We start from the raw sequence: 14,055 nt of genomic DNA on the forward strand, positions 1-14,055 counted from the left end.
TGCAAGGATTCATATTCTTAGGTTTTTTCGGTAAAGTCACGTAGGTAAAAAATTAAAATTAAAATTAATAAAAGTAAAATAAAAATAAAATAAAAATCACGACGTTTCGGAGGCAACACAAGCTTCCGTCACAGCACGATAGCTGTATCAAGTTACTTGATACAGCTATCGTGCTGTGACGGTTCCACCTGAAGACGGAAGCTTGTGTTGCCTCCGAAACGTCGTGATTTTTTTATTATTTTTATTTTACCTTCATTAATTTACATGTTTTACCTACGTGACTTTACCGAAAAAAACCTAGGAATATACTTGCCAAGGAAGCCAGTACACATCAGAGCGCTAAGCCAGCTCTGCTACTATCATGGGTTCCAATCCTGGCAGCTACATGTGAGGGGCACTGTGATGGAGAGATGTTAACTACCTCACCTGGTATACAGGAGGTCATGGGTTTGATCCCGACCCTGACGATGCCTGAATATTTGGAGTTTGCGTGTCTCTCTCCTCGTGGTCACGTTGATTATTCTCCAGGTCCTCCGGTTTTTCCCTACACATTTAGAAGCAACATCACACATTTAGAGTATTTGGCTGCTATAAATGTCCACATGATACGCCACTTCGTTGAGGTGTCATTTGTGGCCACGTCGCTTCTGAAAAAGAACCGCATAGCTCGGTGAGCCATACCTGGTCAAATAAAAGCAGATGAAAAAAATTCGATTTAAAGCTTTCGTGACTGCAGGGATTCATATTCTTGGTTCTTTCGGTAGGAAATAATAAAATAATACAAATAAAACAATAAAATAAGAAGACAGATGAAAGACAGATGAAAAAAATTGTCTTCTCGAGTGTGGTGATTTTATGGTCTTAGCCCAGTCACCATAGACTGGCACACACACACACACAAGATTAATTAATTTTGTATTCCACTCAATTTGGCGTATTCCAGCTCTGATAATTAACTAGTGGGTTTGAGTGACATGAGAATAAGAATAAAGGTGTACCATTAGCGTGGATTAAGATGACTTTGGTTCGTGATGTCGTGGGTTTAGGCTGTTCTCTGCAACAAGAATTATGAATGCACGTGCATTAATTTTGTACATTTATTCATCAAGAGTTATGAATGTACCATCGTTCATTTTCAAGACATGACACCAACAGCACACAGTTGTGGCTCACTGGTGCCAGGATCTGGACACGCTGTTGGAAAATGCAGGCAGAACATTAGTTTAACTCACCAGTTGATATTAAATATTGTTATTATTCTTGTAGCCTTTGCAGACTATGAAAAGGCAATTGACTCAATGGAAATTGATGCAGTCATCCAAGTTCTTTGAATAAATGCCTAAAACACATCCCTGCGGACGGAGCTGGTAGGAACGTTGGGTTGCTCGGTCAATGGCCAGGGTCAACGGCGGCGTGGTGTATTCCACAAATATGCCCCACTGTGAGGGCGGGCACAAGCCGGCATGAGTATGTTAAACGTTGAGTTTTATAAGGGCACCACGGGGTGAGCAGCCCCTCCCCACCCAGCTCCACCCCTCCCCACCCAGCCCCACCCCACCCTCCCCACCCAGCCCCTCCCCGTCCTCCCCACCCAGCCCCTCCCCACCCTCCCCTCCCCACCCAGCCCCACTCTCCCCACCCAGCCCCTCCCCTCCCAACCCAGCCCCTCCCTCCCCACCCAGCCCCTTCCTGCATGACGGACGGACGGACACAATAATCCCCTGTGGGCTGGTGTAACCAGGAGGTTCGTACCAGTATAATTCAAATGTGCCTATGTATAGAATACTAACTGCGTGCAAAATTCAACATCTACAATGAGCTTGCAGGGCTTGTCCTATGAATTTACTCAGCCCTGCCCAGGGAATGTGGAATGTCCACATCTAGCCTAGGTACTGTATTCAGGAGATGTGTGCCTCCTTTCACTCATCGGAGAGGGACGTAAGTTTGATGAAAGTATATAAATCAAAAGTCTTGTCACCACATGTTATTCTGATTGTGCAATCTGGGTCATGTCATGAGACAAAGTATATATGTTCAACTTCTTTCCTTCCATACGTAGCCAACCGTACTTATCGGAGGTATCATTAATTTTGAACTTTTGCAGACCAGTGCGTGCACTCCCCCCCCCCCCCGTCTCCATGTCAGAGAACGGTATGTGGAAAGATACATCACAGAACTACTTCTTAGATCAAGTGACCTCTGGTCCGCACAATAGGGAGGAGCACTTCCCACACATGCCGTGTCACACGAGGAGTGATGCTCGTCACACGACCGTCGAACCGATGCTTTTGATTTCCAGAGCTGGAATTTAGGCGAATTAAATTGAGAACCAAAAATGTAATGCGATGGGGTTTTTGTTGTTGTTGTTGTTGTTGTTTGTGTGGTACAGTCATTGGTGGCCGGGCTTAGATCCCTCAACTGACACTTGAGAACCTGGCTCTCACCGTGTGCAGTTGCCCAGAATCAAACCCAGGGTATCCGCGATACCACCTTGGCATTCTGATATCTTAAGCCACCCCACCCGGCCACCGCTTTACCACTCTGGCCTTTTAAAATTAATACGAGTTTTCTCGCTGTTGCTATTCTTCACAGGATTGTATTTTCCCTTCTCACCCAATCGAAATATTACCGAACTCTTTTTGGAAATCCTTAAGCTTCTGTTTGTAGGTAGGGGGGAGGGGCACAGTCGGTCGATGGAGAAAGTCAAGTCAGTCTCGTATTTCCCATCCTAGCGAATTGTACATCAAGGTGTTGCACGTGTCCTCCAAATAACGCAACTATTCTACACACGAACGATTGATGTTTGACTCAGTATTGTCTTGTCCCCCCACATTGCTGTCACAATTATAATGCATGCAAAATAAGAGTAGGCTTTACCCTTTGCAAGGAATCGAGTCTGCATCAACTACACACGGTACTTGTAGTGAACATGCAAACGAATTCTGATCATCTATGCATTGTCTTTGGAACGGATTGGCCTACACTACGGACAGCCTTCTTAGTGGCCTAGTCTCACTGCCAGTGTCAAACCAGAGAACGTCAAGAGGTGAAGAGCACAAAGACAATGCACGTATCAGAGCACCCAGAGCTCGGGCTGAGTACATTTGTGTTTTTGCTGCCACCATGCTCCGATCTGTCGTGGTGTGTCAATGAGGTTTGTTTTGAGACGAACAATTTCTTGGGAATCCATGACGGATAAGTGTTTATCGGTGTTGGTCACTGTCTGCACAGGTGGTTGGGGGGGGCTTAAGACAACACAACATGCGACTAAGCACATTTTCTGTTAATTAATAAATTGTATGCGCGTGCACATGATGACACCCCGTAAGGAGTACTGAGCATGAACTCGGATGATTGTCTTTGGACACAAGGTATTTTTCTATTATTTTTTTACCTACGTGACTTTACCGAAAAAAACCTAAGAGTATGAATCCTTGCATTCACGAAAGCTTCAAATCTAGAATTTGGACACAAGTACAAAGATGCTCATGTAATACAAATGATTCGTAAATTATTGTGTATCTGCGTAGCACACAGTGACGCACAGTAAAATTGCGTTCACCTAACGCATGGTACATTTCAGTGTTCCCGTTATTGCACATACACGTCTTTATTATTTATATAAGCCTTCAAGACCAACTTGATCATCAGCAGACACTATCGACATCTCACAGGATCCCACACGGTCTCCTGGTGTCACGAACCATCGTTCTCTTGCGCGTGTGCTGATTGCATGGCTCCATCTCCCCAGTGACTGTCCTCCGGGGAATGTTCCCTGTCTGGGCTGGCATTCCATTACCAGCCTCTTCCATCGATCATCATCATGATCCCTTGATAGTAATACGTCCCACTTACTTTTCGGAACAGTCAATAGTATTAATCTTGATTTGAAGCTTTCGTGACTGCAGGAATCCATTCTCTTTGGTTCTTTCGGTAAAGTCACGTAGGTATAAAAATAAAATAAATCCATTAAAACAGTCTGCATCAGCAGCAGACCATGCTTTCCCACCTGATGACGGACGCTTGTGTTGTGCCCGAAACGTGATTATTTTATTTTATTTTTATACCTACGTGACCTTACCGAAAGAACCAAAGAGTATAGTCAATAGTATGGCTCTATTCAACTGAATGGGTTTTTGATAAGGTGGACTGATAAATCGGCACAGCAACTGATAAGGACTGACTGACGGACAGGCAAAAGTAGAGGGAGTTGAAGACTGAAGAATCAGCAGTGCCGCCACAGCCATTGTGGTTATGGATAGATGATACTGGTAGGAACCTCCTGGTTACACCAGCCCACAGGGGATTATTGTGTCCGTCGTTTAGGGAGGGGCTGGGTGGGGAAGGGAGGGTGGGGAGGGGCTGGGTGGGGAGGGGAGGGTGGGGAGAGGCTGGGTGGGGAGAGGATGGGTGGGGAGGGTAGGGCTGGGTGGGGGCTGGGAGGGGTGGGGAGGTGCTGGTCACCCCGTGGTGCCCTTATAAAACTCAACGTTTAACCTACTCACGCCGGCTTGTGCCCGCCCTCACAGTCGGGCATATTTGCGGAATACACCACGCCGCCGTTGACCCTGGCCATTGACCGAGCAACCCAACGTTCCTACCAGCTCCCTCCGCAGGAATGTGTTTAAACTAAATGGCATTATGTTGGACGATCCTTAGGATGTTAAAGAATCCCATTACTTTTATTGTAGATAACAGACATTTCCATTGAAATGAATGAGTATGTCTAACCTATTAATTGTCCACATAACATCCATTCATTTAAATAGTGTGTATAGCATCTCTATTCAATTCAATGGCATGCTACTGAATGGTTCTTCTATGGCAGAATCCCATTCAAGATCATTAATAATTTAATAGCCCATGGCAATTGCTGCAAGAATCGTTCTACTCTGTGGCACGTGTGCAGCCCTGTGTCACTCCACTGCTGGAGGAGGCTTCCCCGTGCCAGTCATAGGGGTTGTTTGACCATACTTCAAAATAAATCAGTGCAGAGTGGTGAAGGCGGTGCTCAGCAACAGTTCAGGCATCGGTCGCCAGCATTATAGCCGTGGCCGGGTAATGAACTCGGATCCATAGTGCGGTGCACGAACAGTTGTGCTTCCCTCGCTTCTATTAAATGCGACGCTGACATTTATGGAATTCCATGCAGGACGTGTTGACACATTAAGGTTAGCAGGAACAGCTGTTCCTTGAAAATGACATCAGGAAAAAACAAGGATCCATTAAGCGTATTCTGTATTTACTCGCCGATGCTCATTTAGTAACATACCGCGGTAGATGTTTGTGTTTTTTTGTTGCATAAATTACGTGGCCCTCTGTTGTTACTGGACATGAAATACACGCGCCTCTTGTGCAGCGTAAAACACGCGGGCACGCGGACAAGAACAAGAAACGGGGCGGATATGAATGTAATAACAAGCAAATTAATAAAATAAATGTTTGCGAGATTTGTTTTTTCAAGCACCAAGAAGGTTTTTTTTTTTTGTGTTGCTCGTGCAAGCCGACCAGGTTGTGAACTTTGTTTTTTCAGCTCGCAGAACAAACGGCGCTGTGTGGATGGACCCCACGCGAACCACCCAACACCGCGTTCAAACTACTTCAGCAGGTACTGGCCAAGCATTACATCCTGGGTATTTCTGGAAAACACGATGCCTATGCTAACATACAAAATCAACTCGCTGAGGGGGGGGGGGTTCACTTAATTAAGCCTCATTGTATTATATTCACTGTTGTCATGTCAGCGCAAGATCGATCAAGCGGTTTTACTGCTCATGTGTGTGTCGAGGCGGTGACTCATCTCCCGCTTGCTGTCCTGAGCCCGTTGATGGAAATGCCACATTCCTATGTCAGGCGGCGATTCTGTCACAAGATACCTGTGATTAATTTTCCGATAAATTGGTGCTTTTTAAATCCTTTATATTAAGTTCGCTTGCTTGCTTGCGTGCTTGCTTACGACAGTGCAAACCTTTCGGTCGTTTTTTAACCCACTTCCCGTGATCCAATCGAGCTGACATTTTGCACACAGACTCGTTGTGCGAGACAATTAATGTTCGTGAAAAAAAAATGCAAAAATTTTACACTGTTTAGGGAAAACAAATTAAATATTTAATTACCAATTGCTTAATACTGACAGACAATCATCTGACCCATAGGTGGCAGCCATCTCAAGCCAGAGGACGAGATGACTCTAGCCGCCACGCATATAAAGGATTTAGAGTGAAAAACTTTGTTTTTACGGGTTATACTTGTTTAAATCCTTTATATTAAGTTCACTTGCTTGCTTGCTTAGGACCGTGCAAATCTTTCGGTCGTTTTTTAACCCACTTCCCGTGATCCAATTGAGCTGACATTTTCTACACAGACTCGTTGTGCGTGACAATTAATTTTCGTGAAAAATTTTTTCCAAAATTTTACACTTTATAGGACAAAAATATTTTATTTAATTACCAATTGCTTAATGCTGCCATGCAATCATCTGACCCATAGGTGGCAGCCATCTCAAGCCAGAGGACGAGAGGACTCTAGCCGCCACGCATATAAAGGATTTATAGTGAAAAACTTTGTTTTTACGGGTTATACTTGTTATTGATCCCAGAGGGATTATAGGCTGAGTAAAACCCCCAACCGGTATTTGAAACTCACAGCTTCCCGATTGCAAGCGGCTCGTTCTACCACTTGCTAAAATGGATCGTGGGACAAAATATACGGATTCTTAGCCTCTCCAGCCATGACCAGGCTAGCCCTCCGCCATATACCGTCAACTCGCATCACTTAAACCCACAAAACATTTCACGTGACGGCCAGTGAACTAAGGATGACCAAAAGAGGATTTTACATTTTAGCGTGACCGTGAAGGGATCCACTTTTAACATTTCCCCAGATCGCTTTTGATAAATGGCAGGGTAATGGGAACGGACATGGATTATATCCCCACGTTTCTAAGTTGGCATGTTGTTGTTTCTCTTTACAGCAAAAAAAAGCAAAATAGAAAGGCACACGGGCAACCAAACCGATCTAACAAAAAGGTCACGTGATCTTTTTTGACAAAATAGACCGCAGTCTCGGGGTACGATGTTGTGTAACGGTGGCTCCTTCGTGCGATAAGAGTACTTTGTTTTGGAAAGCGCTCCCATCAGGCTTTCATTGCGTGTCGGTTTTTTTTTGTCAAATGGACATTTTGCCACCGCTTCAAAGCCTTTTTTTTGGCAAGTGTGTCACATCTTTTTGGTCGGAGACGACAAACAGATTCTCAGTCTCTGCCGCGAGGCATCCACACTGTTGTTGTTCCACACCGTCAACGCTTTAATTCATAGGCGCGCGCGTGCCACTTTTCAGATCATGTCATCGTTCATTCATAACAATTTACCTCTCTTTTTGTCAATCCACTGCTGGATGAGGGCCTGCTCACTCTCGTGTCGGTTACCGAGGCCCTCTGACCATACTTCACCGCGTTGGTCAACGCAGGTTGGCGGTGCAGAGGGCAGACCCATGGAGCGGTTCAGATATAAACTCGCCACTGATGTGAGCCGTGGCCGGCGAGGGCGAATTTCAAGTTGGCGGGGATCGTTGCGCAGCGCGTAAACCACCGAGGCTCCGCTATGCCCCCCACCCCACCTCATTCATCGTGCTGCGTTCGACAAATCATTCCTTTTTTCTTCAAGCCACGAATTGCCCTTTGATCAACCGAGTGATAATTGCACGGCAATTACCTTGTTACGCTGATGAAAATGCATCGCGCACCTCGCCCTTGTAAATGCAACGCAGATTGAAGAAGCAAAACAAAAAGAGAACGATGCAGATGGACAACATCTGCACTTTGTACTTTGTCTTTTTTTATTTCTCAGCGGTTTAATTGATGTGCACGAAGCGCTGTTTATCCCCCGTGGCGGGAGACGTCTTAATGAGAGGACAAAATGCCAGCGACCACGTGTCGAAATTGTGTCCTTTCGAACGCCGCAGACGCTCGGCGGCACAAACGGAGACGTCGCAAGGCAGCGGCGGCCGGGGACAGCCGTCGTCGGCAAGGCCACTGCGGGAGAAGCAAGGCCATTCAGCGCTGGTAACAACAATATCTCATCCAGATCGTCAGACGCGTGTTCCTGCGTGCGCGCAAGCGCGCGTGTGTGTGAAGCGGTGGCACAGCTGCGCTACGAACTCTGCGACCCGAGTTCGATTCTCGCTCACGGCCACCGACACCGGTGACGATTGTTGGAACCGGTCATGGGACCTCCCCTAGGTCGACTCAGCCTCAAATGAGAACCTCGTGCGGTGTGTAAAAACATCGCCACTGGGGAGACAAAGGCGGTCGGGCGTGGTGCTAGCCACCCACCCCTCGTATATCATTCCGGCCTTCATAGGTACTCGTTAACAGCACTTGCCCCTACAGTCTGTTACAGGCTACACGGTGGAACTTTGTCTCTGTCTGTAACGCGCTGGCATGACGTCACGTGAGATTGGGGCGGTGGGGGGGTGATGACAGAGACGCGGGGGAGGTGTTGAGAGGAGTATCGACGTCACGCCACGTCGAGGTGAGGTTGTGAAGAGAAGGGCGATGACGTCACGCTACACGGGGTGAGGTGTGTGAGAGGTAGTGATGACGTCAAGAGAGGCGGGAGTGGTGAGGACAAGGGATCCATGACGTCACACGGGATTTTGGTTGAGGCCGGGAGAGGGGGTGAATCATTGTCATTTCTTTTCGGCATACATATACACGACTAGCTTTACTACCCGAGACTTGGATTCTTGTCTTGGATTAACACACGGCCTACGCGGAGGGTGGGGGGGGGGTGCGTGACGTCAGCAGGCACACTGCGTGACGCTGCCGCATGCGGGTGACATCACAGATGTGACGTCCCCGCTCACTTGCCGTGCAAAATATATCCATTATTGCGCCCCCCCCTAATACAAAAGTCTATTTTTATACTTTTTGCATTGTGTACAGTCTGGAAGCTACCCACACGCCAAATTTCAAGTTTGTTGCATGTTGGGAAGGATGCTAAACATTTCGAACAGACACACATATTCACAACACATTCCTGCGGAGGGAGCTGGTAGGAACGTTGGGTTGCTCGGTCAATGGCCAGGGTCAACGGCGGCGTGGTGTATTCCACAAATATGCCCGACTGAGAGGGCGGGCCAAGCCGGCGTGAGTAGGTTAAACGTTGAGTTTTATAAGGGCACCACGGGGTGACCAGCCCCTCCCCACCCAGCCCCACCCCTCCCCACCAAGCCCCACCCTCCCCACCCAGCCCCTCCCCACCCTCCCTTCCCCACCCAGCCCCACCCCTCCCATTTTTGGATGCACGACGGACGGACGGACGGACACAATAATCCCCTGTGGGCTGGTGGAACCAGGAGGTTCCTACCAGTAAATTTCCCTTTTATACATATATAGATTTAAGCTATAAACCAAACTAAACAGCACCGTATATCGTCAATCAAAATATACACAATCGATCAGTATTCATTTTACGTGCCAATATATCCCTCGATAAAGTAGGCATCGGTGGTGCACAGTACAACTGAACGGGTAGGGGGGGGGGGTCACACAGCAACAGGCGAACAGAGAGAAGCCCACCACGCACGCCCTCAGTGCATCTGAACAAACAACAAATCAACATTTCCGTGTGAAGTCAGTGTTGATGAAATCACGAGAGCCTCTATGTATTCGTTTTACCGCGAAAGTTCCACGGATTCCTGCCCGACGTTCTGTTCTATGCAGTTCGTCGCTAAAACGCCGTGTGATGTGTCCCGAAACAACACGACAGATGGCAAATAGAGGGGTGTAAAAGAGAACGAATATGAAACAAATAATACGTTTTACTCTTTCTGGAAATAAAACAGGTGTTAAGATGTTCAAGCACCAAATCGATCACTTTTGCAAGGAATCATGTCTGCATTAGCCACATATACTTGCGGTGAACATGCAAACCAAAAACATGATCTGGTAGTATATGCATTGTATTTTTTTATTTAAAGCTTTCGTGCCTGCAGGGATTCATGTTATTGGTTATTTTGGTAAAGTCATGTAGAAGGGAAACAACAAAACAATATGAATATAAAACAATAAAAATTCTCACGACGTTTCGACTGCAACACAAGCAATCATCATCAGGTGTGACATTTTCTTGCTGTGGATTTCACACCTGATGATGACGATTGATTGTGTTGCAGTCGAAACGTCGTGAGGATTTTTTATTGTTTTATATTTTATTCAATATTTCTTGCTGTGGATTTCACACCTGATGATGATTGCTTGTGTTGCAGTCGAAACGTCGTGAGAATTTTTATTGTTTTATATTTATATTGTTTTGTTGTTTCCCTTCTACGTGACTTTACCAAAAGAACCAAGAATATATATGCATTGTCTTTGAGAATGATTGGTCCACACCAGAGATACGCTTTCTCTAGAGCCTATTCTCAAACAGTGTTTGACTAGAGGACTCTAAAAGGCGACCAGCACAAAGACAACGCCACGATCAGGACATTGAGAGCTCGGGGTGAGCAGCTCCATAATGGGACCTCCCTTGCCAGTATCACAATATAAAGGTGTATACTGGTAGGAACCTCCTGGTTCCACCAGCCCACAGGGGATTATTGTGTCCGTCCGTCCGTCGTGCATCCAACAATGGGAGGGGTGGGGCTGGGTGGAGAGGGGAGGGTGGGGAGGGGCTGGGTGGGGAGGGTGGGGAGGGGCTGGGTGGGGAGGGTGGGGAGGAGCTGGGTGGGGAGGGTGGGGAGGGGAGGATGGGGAGGGGCTGAGTGGGGAAGGTGGTGAGGGGCTGGGTGGGGAGGGTGGGGCTGGGTGGGGGGTGGGAGGGGTGGGGCTGGGTGGGGAGGGTGGGGCTGGGTAGGGAGGGGCTGGTCACCCCGTGGTGCCCTTATAAAACTCAACGTTTAACCTACTCACGCCGGCTTGTGCCCGCCCTCACAGGTCGGGCATATTTGCGGAATACACCACGCCGCCGTTAACCCTGGCCATTGACCGAGCAACCCAACGTTCCTACCAGCTCCCTCCGCAGGAATGTGTTGTTTGGTGTTTTAACATCTTAACACCTGTTTTATTGTCAGAAACTGGTCAAATCTATTCTTATACACACAGTACGTTGTATTGTGAACATGCAAACAAACATGCTCTGGTAACATATCAATTGTCTTTGTAACTGATTGGCCTACACCAGAGTCAGCCTTCTTTATGGCATAGTCTCACTCGCCGTGTCAGACCAGAGAACGCCAACAGGCGAACAAATATAAATTTGTTGAACAAATCTTACTCGTGGAAGTATGAAGTGAAAGTGTTCGGCACTCAAACACATTTATGTGACTACGCCACCACACTGATATATAGACGTGTGTGTGTGTGATATATATGATATGTGAACAGGGCGCGTTGCGTTTCGCCACTGAAATTGATTTGGTTTTCGTGGGAGCCGTTTTGACGGCGGTGTTTTCGGGCAAAAGTTTGCAGAGGGAGAGAGGATGCCATAAAAAAAGGATAAGGCTGCAGGTCTCTCCAATCCCACCGGTTAATTTGAGGGACATTGCACTCCATAGCCACCGCATGCCACATGCTATTACCGCACAAATTGGCCAATGATATGTGGAGTGCCACACGGCAATTTGACTTTCATTTGGCAAGCCTTGTTTGTTCGTTTTGCACAAACGCCTCGTAATAGACACGGGGAAAGCACTGGGAAGGGATGGCGTGAAAAGAAAAAAAGTTGCCCCCAAAAGTGGAATATAAATAGAAATCGCCCTTTTGGTCAGGAGGGCCTCTGCGTGGAAAGCCATGGCTAATCACGACCGAGTAATGCGATGCTTTTTGCATCGCATTATTAAGCTAGATCCTTATTTCCTGGCCATTCGGCTGTGTCAACAGTTGTTATTTTTCTTTAATTCTCTTTTGGAAGCATATGGGGCAAAACAAAACAAAAAACCCACCGTGTTTATTTACGCGGATATCGGCAGAGTGTGACGCACGACCCGCTGAACATCTGTGAAGAGCTTCATCGGATTCCTCCTGCAGTATAAATACAGATTCTGTATCTTGACAAGAAGAGCTAACGAGGAATGACGCAGCGTACCCGCCGGCTTGAATATATCAATGATAAAAGCTCGGTGGGCAGTTTAGACCATAACCACCCGTGTTGAGCAAAGGGGGGCGCAGCAGTCACACGACACAAATCTGAATCAGAATCTGTATTTATACTGGAGGAATCCGATGAGCTATGAAGCTCTTTTTCACAGATGTCGCCCCAGAATTTCACTGATCGTTCCGACGTTTCGGACCTTTAGCCGATCGTTTCCCGCGCTCTCCTCTCCCCCACCGCCCACCGCCGCGGTCCTTTGCCGGACGGCCGCCTTCTGCGCCCAGCGATGTGGCGAAGGAGCCCTTTAAGAGAGAGAGAGAGAGAGAAAAAAAAACATTTCAAAAATAATGTTCCGTAAGTGCGTCATTTGAAAAAATTGCACGCGTGGTCGAGTGACAGTGGGCCGCGAGTGTTGCGGGCGGGCGGGCGGGCGGTTGGCCGGGTAATTGCAGGCACCATTGTGCAACTGATCCCCGAAAATTGCGGCAGAGCAAAGTTTTTGATTCAGGAGCCTGCAATTACGGCCGATTCAGCTGTCTCTCAAGGCATTGTTTAGGGGGCTCCGTTGTGGCTTTGTTGGGAGCTCCGTTTATCCCCCCCGCGCGCCCCCTGCCTGCTTTCAACATGTAAACCCGCAGAGGCCATAGCAACGGCTGATTTGTAATGCTTACATCACATTCATTAAATAAACACGGTCATTTTCAAGCCAGTGTATTTTCCCATGTTTTGCCTTAAAGGGGGGAAAAAAGAGGTAAGAATACCGGCAATTAGTGTATTTTAATACCAATAAAATAATTGCCGCTTTCAAGTGTTAATTCAGGCGCTGTCGCGCAATAGATGCTGCGTGATGTGAAGACGGTGGATGCACTGCGTGTGCGGGCACACCTTTGTGCGTGCACAGCCCCCTCGTTGTCAATCCACTGCTCGATGAAAGACCTCCGCCACAACGTGTGGGTCGTGGAGAATATTTGACCCGTACTTCACCACGTTGGTCAACGCGGATTGATGGAAGGCAGGGAGCGTAGACGCGGGATCATAGAAGTACGGTACAATGATGAATGTCGCTGCATTGTCCTCTCCAGCCCATCAGCTTAGCCCCAAAACCTAAAATAACAGATATTGTGCGAGGGAGTTACGTATCCAAGCATGACCCAGTCTCAAAACTACTAGAGTTGTGCGAAATCAGGGCACACTTTAGGTAATTTGATGATTTGGAACATGATTATACTTATACGAGTCGGTCACTCCGTGTATTTACAATTACCTGTAACGTATAGGATATCACAATTGAATCACGATCGTCTGTCTATCAGTATGATATATGATCATAGGCTGTTACAGAGTGCGCACTTAAAGTTGCACCTCCTTTCATTTGGATGGTTGTCCATCAAAGCACTCTCCAGGCTCACACCGGACTTAGCTTACGCCACGAATTGATGAGATCGGGTGCATTCCAGCTGATAGGCGAGCACACATGAGGCACAAATAGGTCCCTCATTTAAGCCTACATAGACTACTGGGGCAAGTGTTGTTGGCAAGCACCTATTAAGGCCAGAACAACAGTAGGAGGGGGTGTTGTGGCTAGCACCACATCTGGGCTTCGCTTTGTCTCCCCAGTGCTAATATTTATTCGCTGTACCAGCTACAAAGGCTTAAGTTGACCTCGGACAAACAGACCCATTCATTTTAACACGTAGGCTATTATGGAAGACACATTCATAATGGAGCTGTCAAAATGTTCTGAGAATGTTCTCTGCAATAAGGTTATGATTCGAGTCTTTGTCAATCAGAAATGCAGTTTGCGCTACGATTGACTGCTGGTGGTGGAACGATGCATCGATTCATCGAATTAATATCGATTCCTAAGCTCACAATACATATGCTGAATCATGTGTAATGATCGATTTTGATTGATCTGTGTGTAATGGGTTCATAGCGTCCTTCAATTTGCGAGAACCATTAT

At 47.0% G+C, this 14,055-nt stretch overlaps 1 protein-coding gene across 2 annotated transcripts in view; it reads left to right on the forward strand.

Moving 5' to 3' along the window:
- The window catches only part of LOC133354810 (uncharacterized), a 63,106-nt gene that overhangs the window by 33,814 nt on the left and 15,237 nt on the right, over positions 1-14,055 (forward strand). For both annotated transcript variants that reach the window (XM_061571948.1, XM_061571949.1), the window contains 2 exons: positions 5,534-5,608; positions 7,963-8,062. In XM_061571948.1, coding sequence (XP_061427932.1) covers positions 5,534-5,608; positions 7,963-8,062 — 175 coding nt within the window. The remainder of the gene's footprint in view (positions 1-5,533; positions 5,609-7,962; positions 8,063-14,055) is intronic.

This window comes from Lethenteron reissneri, chromosome 49 (genome assembly GCF_015708825.2).
Source record: "Lethenteron reissneri isolate LAM-NWPU_2019-01 chromosome 49, ASM1570882v1, whole genome shotgun sequence".
NCBI classification, from domain to species: Eukaryota; Metazoa; Chordata; class Hyperoartia; order Petromyzontiformes; family Petromyzontidae; genus Lethenteron; species Lethenteron reissneri.